A 13699-nucleotide genomic window follows, 5' to 3' on the forward strand; every position below is an offset into this window, starting at 1 on the left:
TGTGTGTTAACATATAAGATAAAATAACATAAACTAAAATAAGGTCATTGAACACAGTTGTCCACACAGGCCCACGATGTCATCACATGGATTTACTCTCGGCGCTGTCCCGGCAGGTGGGGCTGGTCTCCTCGCTCAGCGCACCCCAACTCCCAGCCTGGCACAGGCCCTTGGTGCGGCTGCCTGTCTGGGGTGTCTCCCCTCCCGGTCGCCTCTGTCTCCTGAACAGCGTGGCACCTCCAGGCTGGACGGGCTCATTGGCCTCAAACTGTCCTTTCAGCGGCCATAGCCTCTTACCTCTCCAGCTCGATTTTACTCTTTTGGAGGAAAAGACACAGTTCTCTGTGACCCCCAAAGCTTCAGCCAGGCAGACTCGCAGAGAAGGCTCAGCAAGCCACACGGACGCCAGTGGGCAAAGGGCTGAAGGAGTCACGTCTGACGTGCCTCGTGGGGACAGCCTGCCACGGGGCCCTGGGGGCTCTGGTCTGCACACAAACCTGTGTACTGTGGGTGAGCATCGCGGGCGCTGGGGTCCGTATCCATGTGAGAAACCGTGTGGCAGAAGCAAGGCCTTGCAGAGGAAGCTGTGGGCTCAGACATGCCGCACAGTCCACCCCCGAGCAGCTTTCGAGGGGAGATAAGACAGTTCCTCAGTGTGGTCTATTCTCGGGACGCGTCCTCAGACTCCAGCCTGGGTCCAGCCTCCTCACGCAGGTGTCATGGCCAAGCTCCTGCCCTGGCCCAGATTGTCAGAGTGACAAACCCCTCACGTAGTGGTGGGCCCAGGGGGTCACCCCCCAAACTTTCTTGTTGCAGGAAAATGTAAGCAACACAAAACATGTTCACCGTGGTGAAGCGTGCCACTTGGTGGCATGGAGGACGCCACTGTCACCCCCAGAATGTCCCATCTTCCCAAGCTGACACTCTGTCCCCATGCCCCCTGCCGCCCATCCCAGAAACCCCGTGCTGTGCTACACCCCGTCGCTGTGCATGTGACCCCTCTAGGTTCCTTGAGTAAGGTAATCCACAGTATTTGCTCCGTGGTGCCCAGCTGTTCACTCAGCACGAGGTCCGGCCCCATGGGGACCCCTTTCAGAACCCCCTCCCTTTTCAAGGCTGAGTGGCAGCGTGCAGTGCGCACACGCCACAATCTGTGAGCTGTCCACCTGTGGACAAACGTTTGGGCTGTTTTCACCTTCAGCTGCTGTCCCGAGTCACCCGGCCTGACCCAGCCCCTGCTGCCCTGGCCCGATCTGGCTGAGACAGTTCCTTGGCCCCCACATCTGGTCGAGGGGACGCCCACACTCCTGAGCTCCCGCCCTCTCCAGCCTGCACTGCTGGGTGCCGAGCCTGTCAGGGGTGACATGCACATCACCACACCGCTGCCCCTGGGCAGGCAGCCCCCACGGAGACAGTGGTCCCCTCCCGGCTTCGGTCCCCTGTCCCCTCGTGAAGTGGCCAGGTCCAGGAATGCGCACTCTGGCTCTGGGGTGGGTGGTCAGTTTCTGGCCTGAGCAGGGCCAGCCTGGTGAGGCGTGTAAAAGATAGTGGTTTGGCTTATCTGTGGTATTTTACAATCCAGGGGGAGCGGGTGCCGAGCTTTTCTCCCACCTCCCTGAACCGGGAAGCTTGGCCCCTGGGAGGGGAGAGACGGGTTGGGGGGCTGTGCCCCAGGACGAAGGGAAGCTCGGGAATAATGGAGGATGGCATGTGGCTGGGGACAAAGGGGACCTGAGGGCCTCCCCGTCCCATCTGGAGGACAGGGTGGGGGGTAGGGGTTGGGTCCAGCAAAGGGCAGCGGGCGAGCGTCCCCACCGAAACCCTCGGCCCTCAGGCCAGTCCTGGACTCGGTTTCCTCCTTCGGTCCCTCCACAGGCCCTGCTTGTGATGCACCAGGTCCCCCTGCAGAGGCCACGGAACTCGGGGTGCGGACAGAGGGAGGGCCTCGTCGCTCAGTTAGTTGTAAAGACACTCGCCAAATCGTTAGCTGAGGAGTCACCTTTCAGTCCCGTTCACCGAGGTTGAAAAGAGCCCAACCGGTCGCCTCCTACAGTCTTTCGTGGGACTGGGTCCCCTGGCCCGCGTCTGTCCTGCTCTACAGCCTCGCTGGCGCTTCGGGGCAGACGGGCCGCGGATTGATTTGGGGGCGGGCGCCCGGGGAAAATAAAGGACGGACAGAAGGTTAGGGCCACCTCCGCCCACCGACCACGGGTGTCGGGAAAGGCAGAGGGTCGGAGAGGCGGGCCCGCCCCCGCACCTGCGGCTGCGCGAGTGAGGCTGAGTCTGGGACAGCGGGACCTGACGCAATCGTCTACGTCGGCAGAAAGGAAAGGTTTTCAACTCTTTGCACAGAGAAATCAAATACAATCTGAAAGTCCGTGGAGGAACGCTGGCCCCCAGGGCTGAGCGCCTCTACCTTCCTGTTTACCCGTGGACGCCCGGCCCGCGAGGCAGCTCCGACCGAGGTCCCGCCCATGCGCGACCGGCCCTGCGGGGCGTCACTCTTGACGCCCACGAGTGTTCTCCTATCATACAGCTTTTCATCCTGATGACACAGCTCCTGGAGGCAGATGCATTGACCTGACGCTGGGGAGCGTGAACACCCCGGAGCAAGGCCAGGGGGTGAAGCACAACCGTGTCCTTTATTTCGAAGGCGGGTGGCCTTTTCCACAAGGCTGTTCCCAGCTCGCCCCGTTCGGAAAATGTGTTCCCTGCACGCGCGATGACACCCTCCGCCAGCAGGGGGCGCGCGCGCACCGGGTCTGGGCGGCGTGCTCCTGGCCGCCGGGCTGCAAGGTGGATGGCCTTGAACCGCCCCGGGGCCTAGGGTTCGCTGCGGACCGGCGCCCTCACTGGAGAAACCACAGGACAGCGGGCCCCGGTCCCCGCACGTCTGAGGACCCGCGGTCACCAGGCTGGGCAGGGGCTCCTTCCTTAGACGGCAGTGGGCGCGTCAGGACACAGGCAGTTACAGCAGCACCTTTGGGTTTGACCGGAGATGAGTGGACGGACAGATTTCCTCCCCAAAAGAAAACGAGGCATCTTGAAAAATGCAATGTTTGCTGTGCTTGGGGGCGGGGGTGGGGGGGGGTCGTGTTGAGGGAAAGGGAAGAGGCCTGGCTCACCGACCTTGTCTGAGAGAGGAACTGAAACTGGATTTCCCACCTGCGAGCAAATCCAGGAATGGGTCCCAGTGAGTCACAGGCCTGGGCTGGGCCCAGAGACACAGGCCCCCGACTGCACGCCCCGTTCATGGGATGGCCTCATACCGTGTGAGCAGCGTCCCGGGTGGGGGTGGGGGAGGGGGAGGGATGGCGACAGGCAGGTGGGGGAGAGCAGACGCCCTGGGGCTGCCGGGGCTCACCCTGTGGGTGCCAGGGACAGCCAGGTGTCTCGGAGTCTGTGCCGTGTCCAGACTCTGCCCAAAGAGACGAGTGTTCACCGTGAAGGGACGGCCCCGTGTTCAATGTCATTGCGTGGCCTTGGCTCTCTTCTGTCACAGGTGTCAGCAGGACCGACACTTTGTCCTCAGCTGCTCCTGAAGTTCAGAGCCGGTTTCGGGGAACTGGCCCTCTGAGGGCGCAGGTGGGCCATCCACCTCGTCTCTCCGAGTGAGAGGCGGGCCAGGCTCTGTGCCGGACCCTGTGCGTTGTCACAGTGGTCACCAGGGCAGCTGTCCCTCACGCCAGCTTTGTCCCCTCAGCCCGCCGTCAGCTGTGGGTCTGTCAGCACAGGCAGCCCCTTGCCGTGAGCCCCAGTCATCCGCAGACACCTGGTCCTGTGATAGGGTCCTGAGCCCCAGGGCCAAGTTCAAGGTACCGAACCCTGGGACGCAGCCACAGTGCCACTTCAGAGTCACACTCTGCAAAGATGTCTCTCTGCTGATCCCTCTCGAACGTGTCCCATGGTGACATCCAGTGGCTAGAAGTGGCGACAGTTTTCCTTCTGGTACTTTCTTGCTCCAGGCCCAGCAATGCCCGCCTGTCCCCAGGTCCCCGAAGGGCACGGTGTTAAGGAGTAAGAAGGCGATTCCACCTGTTTGCAAAGTACGGGGTGTGTTTGTCCCTAGGTCACCCTCCCTGCCCCTGCCCAGGGAACTGTCCCGTCATGTCACAGAAGGGATGAGTGATGTGCTCACTGTCCGTCCAGAGCTTGGACTTGCCCATGTAGTGACAGGCTGGGGCCCCAAACCTACACTGCGCAGCAGGAGGGACGGTCACCGGCTGGACACAGGGTGGGCAGCAAAGGTAACGGAGAGGACTGGACTGTTACAAGTTGGGTCCTGTTGCTCGTTGCTTCTCAGAGTTTGTAGCCTGACTTCTTGTTCAGTTGGATCTTGTTAAGATGGCCCAGGAGAGTGCTGGTCTGTGGGCAGAAGGGGGGGGCCGGTCGATGGGGTCAGCCACCAGGCCGGGCGCCGAACCCTGGGGTGGGGGCGGGGGTGGGACGGCGCCCTTCCCGAGGACACGCATCCCCACTCCTTTCCTGAACGCTGACGGCCACCGGCGACGGTGCAGCCGAGTTCACCAGACGAGACTCTTCCGTTTGGCGTTCACGTCATCGAGACCAGGGGCCGGTGTGCTCCCACTGCACGTGGGAAACGAGCCTGGACACGAGTCGGGGGCGTGGTCTGCATTGTTCCGGTTCCTCCTCTCGGCCCAAACCAGTCGGACAGGCAGGCAGCCGCGGACACACAGCCCTGGCCCTCGCTCTGCTGGTTCAGGCAGCACGTGTGACAGTGTGCAAGCGTCCTCAGAGGCGTGTGGGACACCTGTCCCTCACAAACTTCACCAGGGGCCTGCGGGGCGAGGGGGGAAGGACTTTGTGTTTTGCCATTTTCCCGATTTCGTGGCTCTCGGGATGCGCAGGCCTGGGCAGCAGCGAGGTTGGTGGGGCAATCCTGGTGGGGACCTCGGGCCCCTTCTCTGGACTGTAGGCGGCACGTGCAGCGCGGAGTGAGACTCGGCTCAGCCATGCGATTTTCCCCGAGAAAGTGCTGATCACACCCAGCTCGCTTGTTCCTGTGGTGGTCTCCGTGCGGAAGAGCCGTGAGAGGCACAGACTGCCGGGCCGTCTCTCCTGCCCCACAAGCCCTGTCTGCGCAGGTCGGGTGGAAGTGGACTCTTCCCTGGGAGGACGGGGGTGAGCAGCGCCCCCTTCCTGCAGGATGGCGCCTCCACCTCGCTGGCCGTCCCCGGGTTTCCAGGACAAGCAAGGGCAGCGCCTCCTCGGAGCCACGGGCAGGACAGGGCCAGGCGTCTTCGCGGCCCCACAGCCTCTCGCCCAGCGTGCACTAGAGGCCAGGGAAGTGACTTGTGTTTCCAACGTCGTAAGTTTGGGGGTGACACATGACATGACGGGGGGAATCTGCAAGCTGAGCTACGATGTCCCTTCAGAGTCGGTCCAGAAGGACTCGGTATTGACTTTGAGGCTCCCCTCCCCCAGGCCGACCCCAGGACGCCCTGGGTCTTCCGTGAAGTCGCTGGCCCCATGGTTCCCAGGTGCTGTGTTTGGGTGTCACAGGAAGTGACCACACCACCGCTGGTGGCGAGGCTTCTGTGATGTCTCAGCGGCGAGCTGGGTGTTCCTGGTGGGGTAGGCGGCAGAGAACGCCTGCCTGTGGAGGCCACAGGGGCGGCCGGCCCTTGCCTGTGCCCTTGGCCCATCCAGAAATACGCTTGCTCCTGAATCACGGACCCCAGTGGGGTTGATTAAGGCCTCGGGCTTTTCTCTGTCTCTGGGAAACCCACCGGCGAACCTCTGATGTGGGTGGAAATTTCGGGCTACCTGCCGGCTGCTCAGATGCCGCATTTCTTCTCCAATATTGGAAAACGAGGCGGCGGCTTTGTGGTTGGGGGGTGGGCGGGAGGCTCCAAGGGGACAGAGAGTCCTGGAGGGGCCTCCGGGCCTGTGATGTGAAGACCCCCATCCCACCCCCATGGTGCAGCGGTCTGTGTCCTTAACCCCTGGGCCTGGCGGGGGGCTGCCAGGCCGGGGTGCAGAGTATGTCTTGGGGGGTACTCTGTGGCCAAACATGCCATCCCTGGGACAGGTGGAGACCCCGACGTGGCTGTGGCCTCAGGGGCTGAGCAGACTCCCTGGGCCGCCCAGCACGAGCTCTGAGGGACTTGGAGCCTGGGGGCCTCTCCTCTCTGCTCTCGGCCGCCTCTAGGGGCCCCGGAGGCGGGAATGTGCCGGCGACCAGTGTGGACCAGGCTACTTCCTCCTGTCAGGCCCCGTGTGCCCTGCGTCCACCCCGACGCCAGCCCCGCGGGTCTGTGCAGTGGGGGGTCTCGGCTGCAGCTGCCAGGCCCCCACTGCCGGATGCCAGCCTGAGCTGACTGTCGGGGGGCACAGGGACGCGCAGACGAGCCAGCGGGGCGAACGGCATCTGGCTGTTTGCCATGGAGGGGCTGCCTCCTTAGAGGTTCTCTGCCCCATTTCTCCCTGGAAGTCCTTGCTTTTGCAGCCTGCCTCCCACTTCTCAAATGCCATTTCCTTGTTCACTTGTGGCCCCTCCCGCCCTCACGGCAGAGTCACAGCCCAGGGGGAAAGAGCCCTGTGTGAGGCCGGGGCAAACGCCGGGTCTCTCGCTGCCCAGGAAGTGCCTGGGGTCGGGGGTCCGTGAAGAGCCCACAGAGGTTCCTGGAGGGGCAGCGGGTGCTCCAACCAAGGGGACGCGGAGAGCCCTCCAACAACCACGCACAACCACACCTGAGGCTCTGGCGGGCATCCAGGGGGGTCCAGGAGGAGCACAGGCCCCGGAGCAGCGTCCGGTCCAACCTCCGGAATCTCGGGGGTGGGGGCCAGAGAGACACAGCGCCCCCCCCTGCCCCCCACTGTGGCTGAACTGCTGAACCCCTGCCAGGAAGCTGGCAGCCCACCAGCACCGCTCCGGTGTCAGGTGACAGGGTTCCCGCTGCTGGGGGGGCTCCAGACCACCTGCCCACCCCCTGCCAGGCCTGGCGCCCCTCACTGCCCCAGAGGCACCCCCACGGGACTGTCTTCCCTGGAATGTGGGCCGTAGTTCCTCAGAGTGCTGGCCGTCCCTCAGCACGGGCACAGCCTTCGATGCCTTTGAAGAGGAGCCCCCCCCGCCATGCAGGCACGACCTGCCCCCACTTGCCACTTGGGCTTGCCAATCACGCCTGAAGAGCGTTCTCCATTCTGTAGGGAGCACGTGAGTCCCGCTTTTTCCATCGAGTTTTCCCGGGCGCCCAAGCCCAGCACCTGCAGTCACCCCAAAGTGTCATTGGCGACGGGAGCCTGTGGTGGTGGCAGCCTGACTCAGGGTTGCTGAGGGCAACACGAGTCTCCTGTCTCCTTCCTCCCTGCTGTCCACACGTCACCACGCCCAGAGATGGAGGAACAGTGACAACCGTGGCCGCCAGCCCCACACAAATGCAGCATCTGTGCCCACAGCGCAAGGCCACCTGTCCTCGTAAGACTTTATTTCGACCACCATTTGTGAGGGCTCTGTGCCCACTGAGGCATAGGCAGGCGTGCGCCACCGTCCTGGGTCACCCCTCTCCAATGTGCCCCCGGGGTCAGCGTTGCCTCTGCCCTGGCGCCGTGGACTTGCCCCTGGCCAGCTCTTCCCAGGGCCTGCCTGCTGCCTGGACCCCATCCGCCAGCCCTTACGCACTCCGGCCCACGGAGGGCCAGGCGGCTGCTCCACCTGGGAGCAGTTTCCTCTGTCTGCACCCTTGTCCTTTGCCGGCTTTTCCCAGGGGCTGCCCCTCGCTCTGCCAAACCTGACTGACAGACACTGTGGAAGGAAAACACACTGTGCCCCAGACGGCGCCCGCACTGACCGGGGACAGTGGGGGGACACAGGCCCGAGGTGCGGCCGTGAGGAGGAGCCGGCGGGCCGGCGCGTGACTCACCTTGTACATGTTGCACAGCCCCGGCGGGCCGCGGGCATGAGCGGGCAGAGGGCTCCTGCCCTGCTTCAGCCAGGGTACCTGCCGGAGGGACACAGAGTGGCCGGTTGAGTCCATGAGGTCCTCCAGCAGTGCCCCCTCCTGCCCGGGCTTGGCTGGGCCCCAGGCGGTGGGGGGGCTGGGCATTAGAGGGCCAGGGGTGCAACGGATGGGTGCTGGACGTGACAGGGGGGATTTCGGGGACACAGGGAAGGAGGAGCCAGCAGCTCCAGCCCCGAGGACTCAGGGCAAGTGGCTGTCAGAAGAAAAGGAATGAGAGGAAGCTCTTGGTAGGGGTTCTCTCCTGCGGCATCTACCCTGAGGCCGGCGCCCAAGGGCAAGGCCTCAGGGGAAGTGAAGAGGGGGGCCTCCACCCGGTGGGAAGCTCTACAGGACCTTCTGGCGTCTAAACTGGAGCCAATAAGGTCGTAACAGTTTGTGGACAAGGCTTTGCTTTTCTTTCTTCTACGGCAGGTGTGTCCACTGCTGTGAGTGAAGTCACACCCGCTCTGCGGGATGACGGGTGGCCACCATGTTCGGGTCACCACGTTCGGGCCCCCTCAGGGAAGGCAGCGTGTCAGGAGCCCCAGGTGCGTAGACCCGGTCTGGCCAACCACGGGGAGGGACAGGCCGGTGCGGATGTCCGTCCTCACTGTGGGTGACATGCGGGAGCCTCACGTTAATAGGATAACACTCCTCGGCAGGAGCGATGCCTGGACTTTGACTGTGTTGTCACGAACCTTCCTGGATGGTATTTGTGGCTATTTCGTCTGCTCCGGGACAGTCCCTGCCCTCTCCGAGTGGCGTGGTAGAGACAATATCATTACAGGACCAAAGTCAATGGCCTGAAGTCCCTCCCTTTAGACTGTTGAGACAGAGGAAGGGAGGGAGGGCGGCAGGCGGGGAGAACCCTGCGGTGCTCGGGATGCAGACTCAAACCCGTGGGCTCCAGGGCAGCGTGGAATTGGCTGGAGGTGAAGTGGACCTTTAGTAAGCAGGTTAACTGCTGGTTTTTCGTGGAAACAAACCGTGGTTCTGACACAGAGACAGGTCGTCACAGCCGAGAAGCATCTCTGCAAAGGCAGCCCCCTGGCATCCAGAGGCACGTCTACGGGGTGTGAGCTTGGCCGTGTAGCTCGCTGGGGTGTCCAGGTTCAGGGGGCCGCTCTGCACCAGCCGCGTGGGCGGCTCTAGTTCGTGGTGCTGGGGCGCGCACGGGGGAGGCGACTTCTCGCCTTGGGTCTGCGCCACGGCCCAGCCTATGTCGTCTCTGCTGAGACGAGGCCTGACTGTCCCCACAGGGAGTGGTGACCCATACGGGGGGCAGGCACCTCCATGCTGCACCCGCGGCCACAGACCAGGGGAACATTCCACCGAGTTTCTCCTCTGCGGAGGACACTGTCCCTTCTCCACGAGGGGGGGCATCTCTGAGATGTGTCCAGCTGGCCCTGCAGTGGCTGTGTGCCCCGGTAGTCACAGGGGACTTCGGGGGGGGCAGCCTCAAGGGTGAGGCAGGAGGGGCTGTGGGACTCAGGCCGGGTCCTGGGGACAGGGCAGGCTTCGGGAGAGGTGGCTGAGCCCTGAGCTCCCTGCGGCCACCTGTCCCAGCAGGCAGGAGGAGGACAGCTGTCTCTCCAGGTGCTCAGAGAGGCAGGAAATTGTCTGGATGGTGCGGGCACAGGCCCTGCCCCCAAAGAGGGCTGGGGGAACCGGGACTGAGGGCAGCCCCACGCTAGTGGGATCCCCTCAGAGGGGCAGTTTGTCTTTGCCTCTTCTGCCCCTTTGCCATTTTCTGTAAAGTTGGATGATTCCGGACCGTCTAAGAGTGTGCATGGCCCTCGAGGGGACCTCAGTGCAACACCATTCAGACCGAGGGGTGGTCCCCGCAGTTCCCAACTCGAGTCCCCTCTCAGCCCGGGCATGGTTTCCCTGCAGGTGACAGGCCCCTCGGAGGTGGGAGGTTGGGATAAGCTCCCCAGGGCCCCGTAGAGTTGCCGGTGACCTGGAGTCAGTGATGCCTGAGGGAAATGCCGGGGAGAGCCCAGGGGCCCGTGAGGACAGGGCGGCTGGCAGGCTGTGTGCCAGGGGCCGGAGCCCGGTCCGAACTGGTGCATCTCGGCTTCCCCCTCATCCGCCCAAGCCCCGAACTTACCTGTCTCCGGTGCTCCTGGCGTCCTGAGGAAGAGCCAGCCCCTCCCCCAGGTCCTCGAATGTCCCTGACACCGTGCTCGCTCACCCCCACCCGGTGCACACACTGGTGTCTCTGTGAGGAAGGCGCCCCAGGGGGTGACGACGCACTCCGGGTGGTCGCCACTCACCTGTCGGTGGCAAATGGGGAGCCAGGGAAGCACCAGCAACAAATGCGCTCAGTGATCGAGGGGCACCACGAAGGACAACAGAAAAACTCACACGCAATCAGTCCGGCTCGCTGGCTCGGTCTGTTACGACGTCTAATCAGTGCGTGAAGAGGAAGAAACAGATGACGAGCTAAGTTCCACTGCACTGGCCTGTCCTCACCAGGAGGCGCTCCCGGTAAATACATCAACAAACAGGGTTTACAAAGGGCTTGGCGGACCCAGCGAGACCCCCGCCAGCCCGGGGGGACGGACATTCTGACCAAGGACGGCCGAGGGCGTGGGGAGGCGGCAGTACAAGGGACAGTGGGTGGCGGAGCCAGGGAAACCAGCGAGCAGCCGGGGCCCGGGGCTGCCACGGCGGGAGTTCCCACAGGACGTCTCCAGACGCTGTGATGGGCACAGACGCACCTGCTACCATGTCTGGCTTTTCTCTAGAAAGGTCTCTGGGCAAACGGATGTGCCAAGTGGCCGGGCCATGGCCACTGAGACTGGGTCCTGTGGGCCACCCCACTGAGCGGAGGTTGGGGGGCCACTGCCACTGGGCACGACCTTGGAGCTCACAGGCTTCCCGCTGCGTCCTTCCTGCCAGCTCCCCACGCCACCCTCCCCGCAGGGCTACACGGCAGAGTCCACAGTCAGGGTGTCGTGTCAACGATGGGGAATCGAGCTACTGTGGCACTGAAATGTGGCTGAGGGAAATTAAAGTGCGGTGGGAAAAGATCAGGGAACGGAACCGATTAATCGGCAAAAGGATTTCACCCGAGCGTTAAACGGCGACACACTTATGCCACGGGAGCCCCATCAGAGGCTGGAAGGAAGGAGCACGGAGTGACGAAGGCTGGTTCACACGCGTGAAGGGACGGCAGACAGACCAAACGGGGACATGGCCAGGGCAGAAACTAGCCCTGAGCGCCTCTGGGGAGGTCCGCCGACTCGGGGAGAGACACCCGCGAGTGCCCGCCTGGCTCCTGCCCCGAAGCTGTGTCCAGCTGTTACCTTGTAACCCTTCCTGCCACAAGACAGAGAGGGACAAGCGCCTTTGTACAGCTGTGGTGTCAGGATTTGGCTGGCAAGGCCTGGGTGACCGTGGTCCCAGGCCCAGGAGCGAGGCTGGCAACGCAGGCTCTGTAAGGGGACAGGCGGCGAGGACATGGCCACAGAGGGCCACCCTTTGCACACAGACCGTGACCGTGCACTCTGACCTTTGCCCTAATGCCCGGCACCCCTCCCAACCCCACATTCCAGGGGCTGGGGGGCCTGGTCCCCGGCCAGCAGCAGCCCTCCCTTCCTCCTCCGGACAAAGGAGCGTGTTCTCTGTCAAAGCCCTTTTCATCTCGGCTCTCGAAAGAGCCCGCCTCCTCGGGGACTTTACAGGGGCTTTCCTTGAATGTCAAGTCCCCGCCCCCAGGAGGTGGGCGTGGGGTGCATTCCCAGGACTGGGGGCCGAGCTGGCCCAGGCCCAGCGAGGGTGGGGGCCCTGGGCAGCACAGCCCCTGTCCCCGAGTCAGCAGTCACCACGAGTGGGCCCGCCTGACTCTACAGAAACCCTGCTCTCACGGGCGCCCAGAACAGCTGCTTCCCCAGGACACATGCCCATCGGTGGCACCAGCCAGTCTGGCCTGTGGGCGCCCATTAGCACCCTGTGCCCCTGAGCTGATGGCCTTAGAACCAGGGAATGCCTCGGTGCACCAGGCTTCCACGAACAACGGCCAGGCCTTTGGGGTCCCCTCTTTCCCAGCTTCTGCCCAAGGACTCCCGAAGGCGAGGCTCTTCGGAGGCCCAGACAGAGCCCAGCAAACACAGCATCAGAACTGGACCCTCGGCGGCCCACCCCTTTCCACTCCCGGGCTCCCAGGGTGGCTGGGGCCCCGAGCTGGGCATCTGGGGTGTGCGGCTCCCCAACCCTGTGCTTCAAAGCAAATGAATACTCCACCCCAGTCAGGGGAGCTGAACAAACACGGCCAGGAGTCCACTCACCCCCGTGCGGGGTGGCGTCCCTATGCTTTCATGAGCCACTGCGCGGTGACCCCACAGCCTCTGATGCCACGGCCCCAGAGGGAAGTGCCCAGCCCTTTAAAGCCTTCGTTCAGCAGTGAACGCAACCGACACTTTCTGGAGTCTCCGAAACAGTTGCTCACACCTCGTTTCCATGTTTAAAGGTCCTGCAAAAACGTTCTGGTTTTTCTGGATCCCTGAAAATGTTTTGCCTAGGAGGTGCCTGCTTCTGAAACTGGAGCCTTTTCACTGAAAATATTGGCGACTCCGAGCAGTAGAGGCCGAAATCCTCAGAACAGAAGAAAACACGCGTGCACACCCACACCCACTTGGAGATAAAGTCACGATGCTGCAGACAAATGCTTCCACAATTTTATTTGAACTTAGACTATGACATTTAAATGAGGCTTATTTTATAATATATGCTCTTCAGACATTTAATCTTTTTTCTCTTTTTTTGCACAGTTTAAATACATGTTGCCTGCTCCTTAGGTTTAGCAGAAAGTGCAAGGTTTTTAGGGCGCCGAGTGCCTGCGGGCTGCGTAGCCTAGCGCGAACCTTCGCCCACGGCCAGGGTCTACTGGGCTGGGTGGCAGTGCTGGCAAAGCGTCTCTGGTTGGCGTTGGCATTAGAAATGGATCAGATGACCCCCACTCCGGGCATGGAAGCCGGCCCCAAAGGAAAGGGAAATGGCTACACACAGACCCAGAAAAAAAAAACCAAACACAAAGTGAATTCTGTAAGCCCTTAATATACACAAAGTGTTATTCACCCAAAGTCACCACAAGGGACACCTGGACTCCAGGCGGACGCGAAGACACGGGCGGCGCTACAAACCCGGGCCCGTGACACCCTCACAGCAAGCGGAACGGACAGCGGTCACCCTCAACAATGTCACGGTCGTCACTCACTGTGGCGTGGTGGTCACACACAAAGGCAGGTTTCAGAAACTCGCCAGCTCTGAGTAGCACGGACTTTCCGAGCCACTGCTCCGGGGTGGGGCCCCCCACTGCACACGCCCCCCAGTGGCCTGGCGCGTGGCCGCAGGCCCTCCAGAGAAAGCGCAGCCCCCGCCGGAGGAAGAGCTGCACTGGGGTGACGTGTGTGTGGCTCACCAGGCCGGGTTTCCGCAAGCCTCTCTCCTTCCCCGTCACGGGGTCCGCCCAACGTGCGACGGAGCCACACAACCTGCCACGCGCTCCCTGTCCGAACGCCACCCTAGGGGCTCCTGACACAGGGCCACGTGGGACCTGCTCACACCCAGCTCTGGGCCACGCTGTGGAGAGGGGCCCACGGCAGGAGCTCTCTTCCCTGCGACGCGTTTTTATCTACAGAACATTTCACAGTGAAGGGTCGCAGGCTCGGTGCTCAGATGAATGGAGTCACAGAACAGCACAGTTTTGATTCAGAGACACACAGGCTTCT

At 62.7% G+C, this 13699-nt stretch overlaps 1 protein-coding gene across 1 annotated transcript in view; it reads right to left on the bottom strand.

The window, feature by feature from the left end:
• Positions 1–13699, bottom strand: part of MBP (myelin basic protein) — a 62289-nt gene that overhangs the window by 12229 nt on the left and 36361 nt on the right. Inside the window, 1 exon segment of the mRNA XM_037036003.1 lies at positions 7887–7964. Coding sequence (XP_036891898.1) covers positions 7887–7964 — 78 coding nt within the window.

The sequence above is a fragment of the Sturnira hondurensis genome, unplaced genomic scaffold (genome assembly GCF_014824575.4).
Source record: "Sturnira hondurensis isolate 20B ecotype Veracruz unplaced genomic scaffold, ASM1482457v3 Scaffold0001872, whole genome shotgun sequence".
NCBI classification, from domain to species: domain Eukaryota; kingdom Metazoa; phylum Chordata; class Mammalia; order Chiroptera; family Phyllostomidae; genus Sturnira; species Sturnira hondurensis.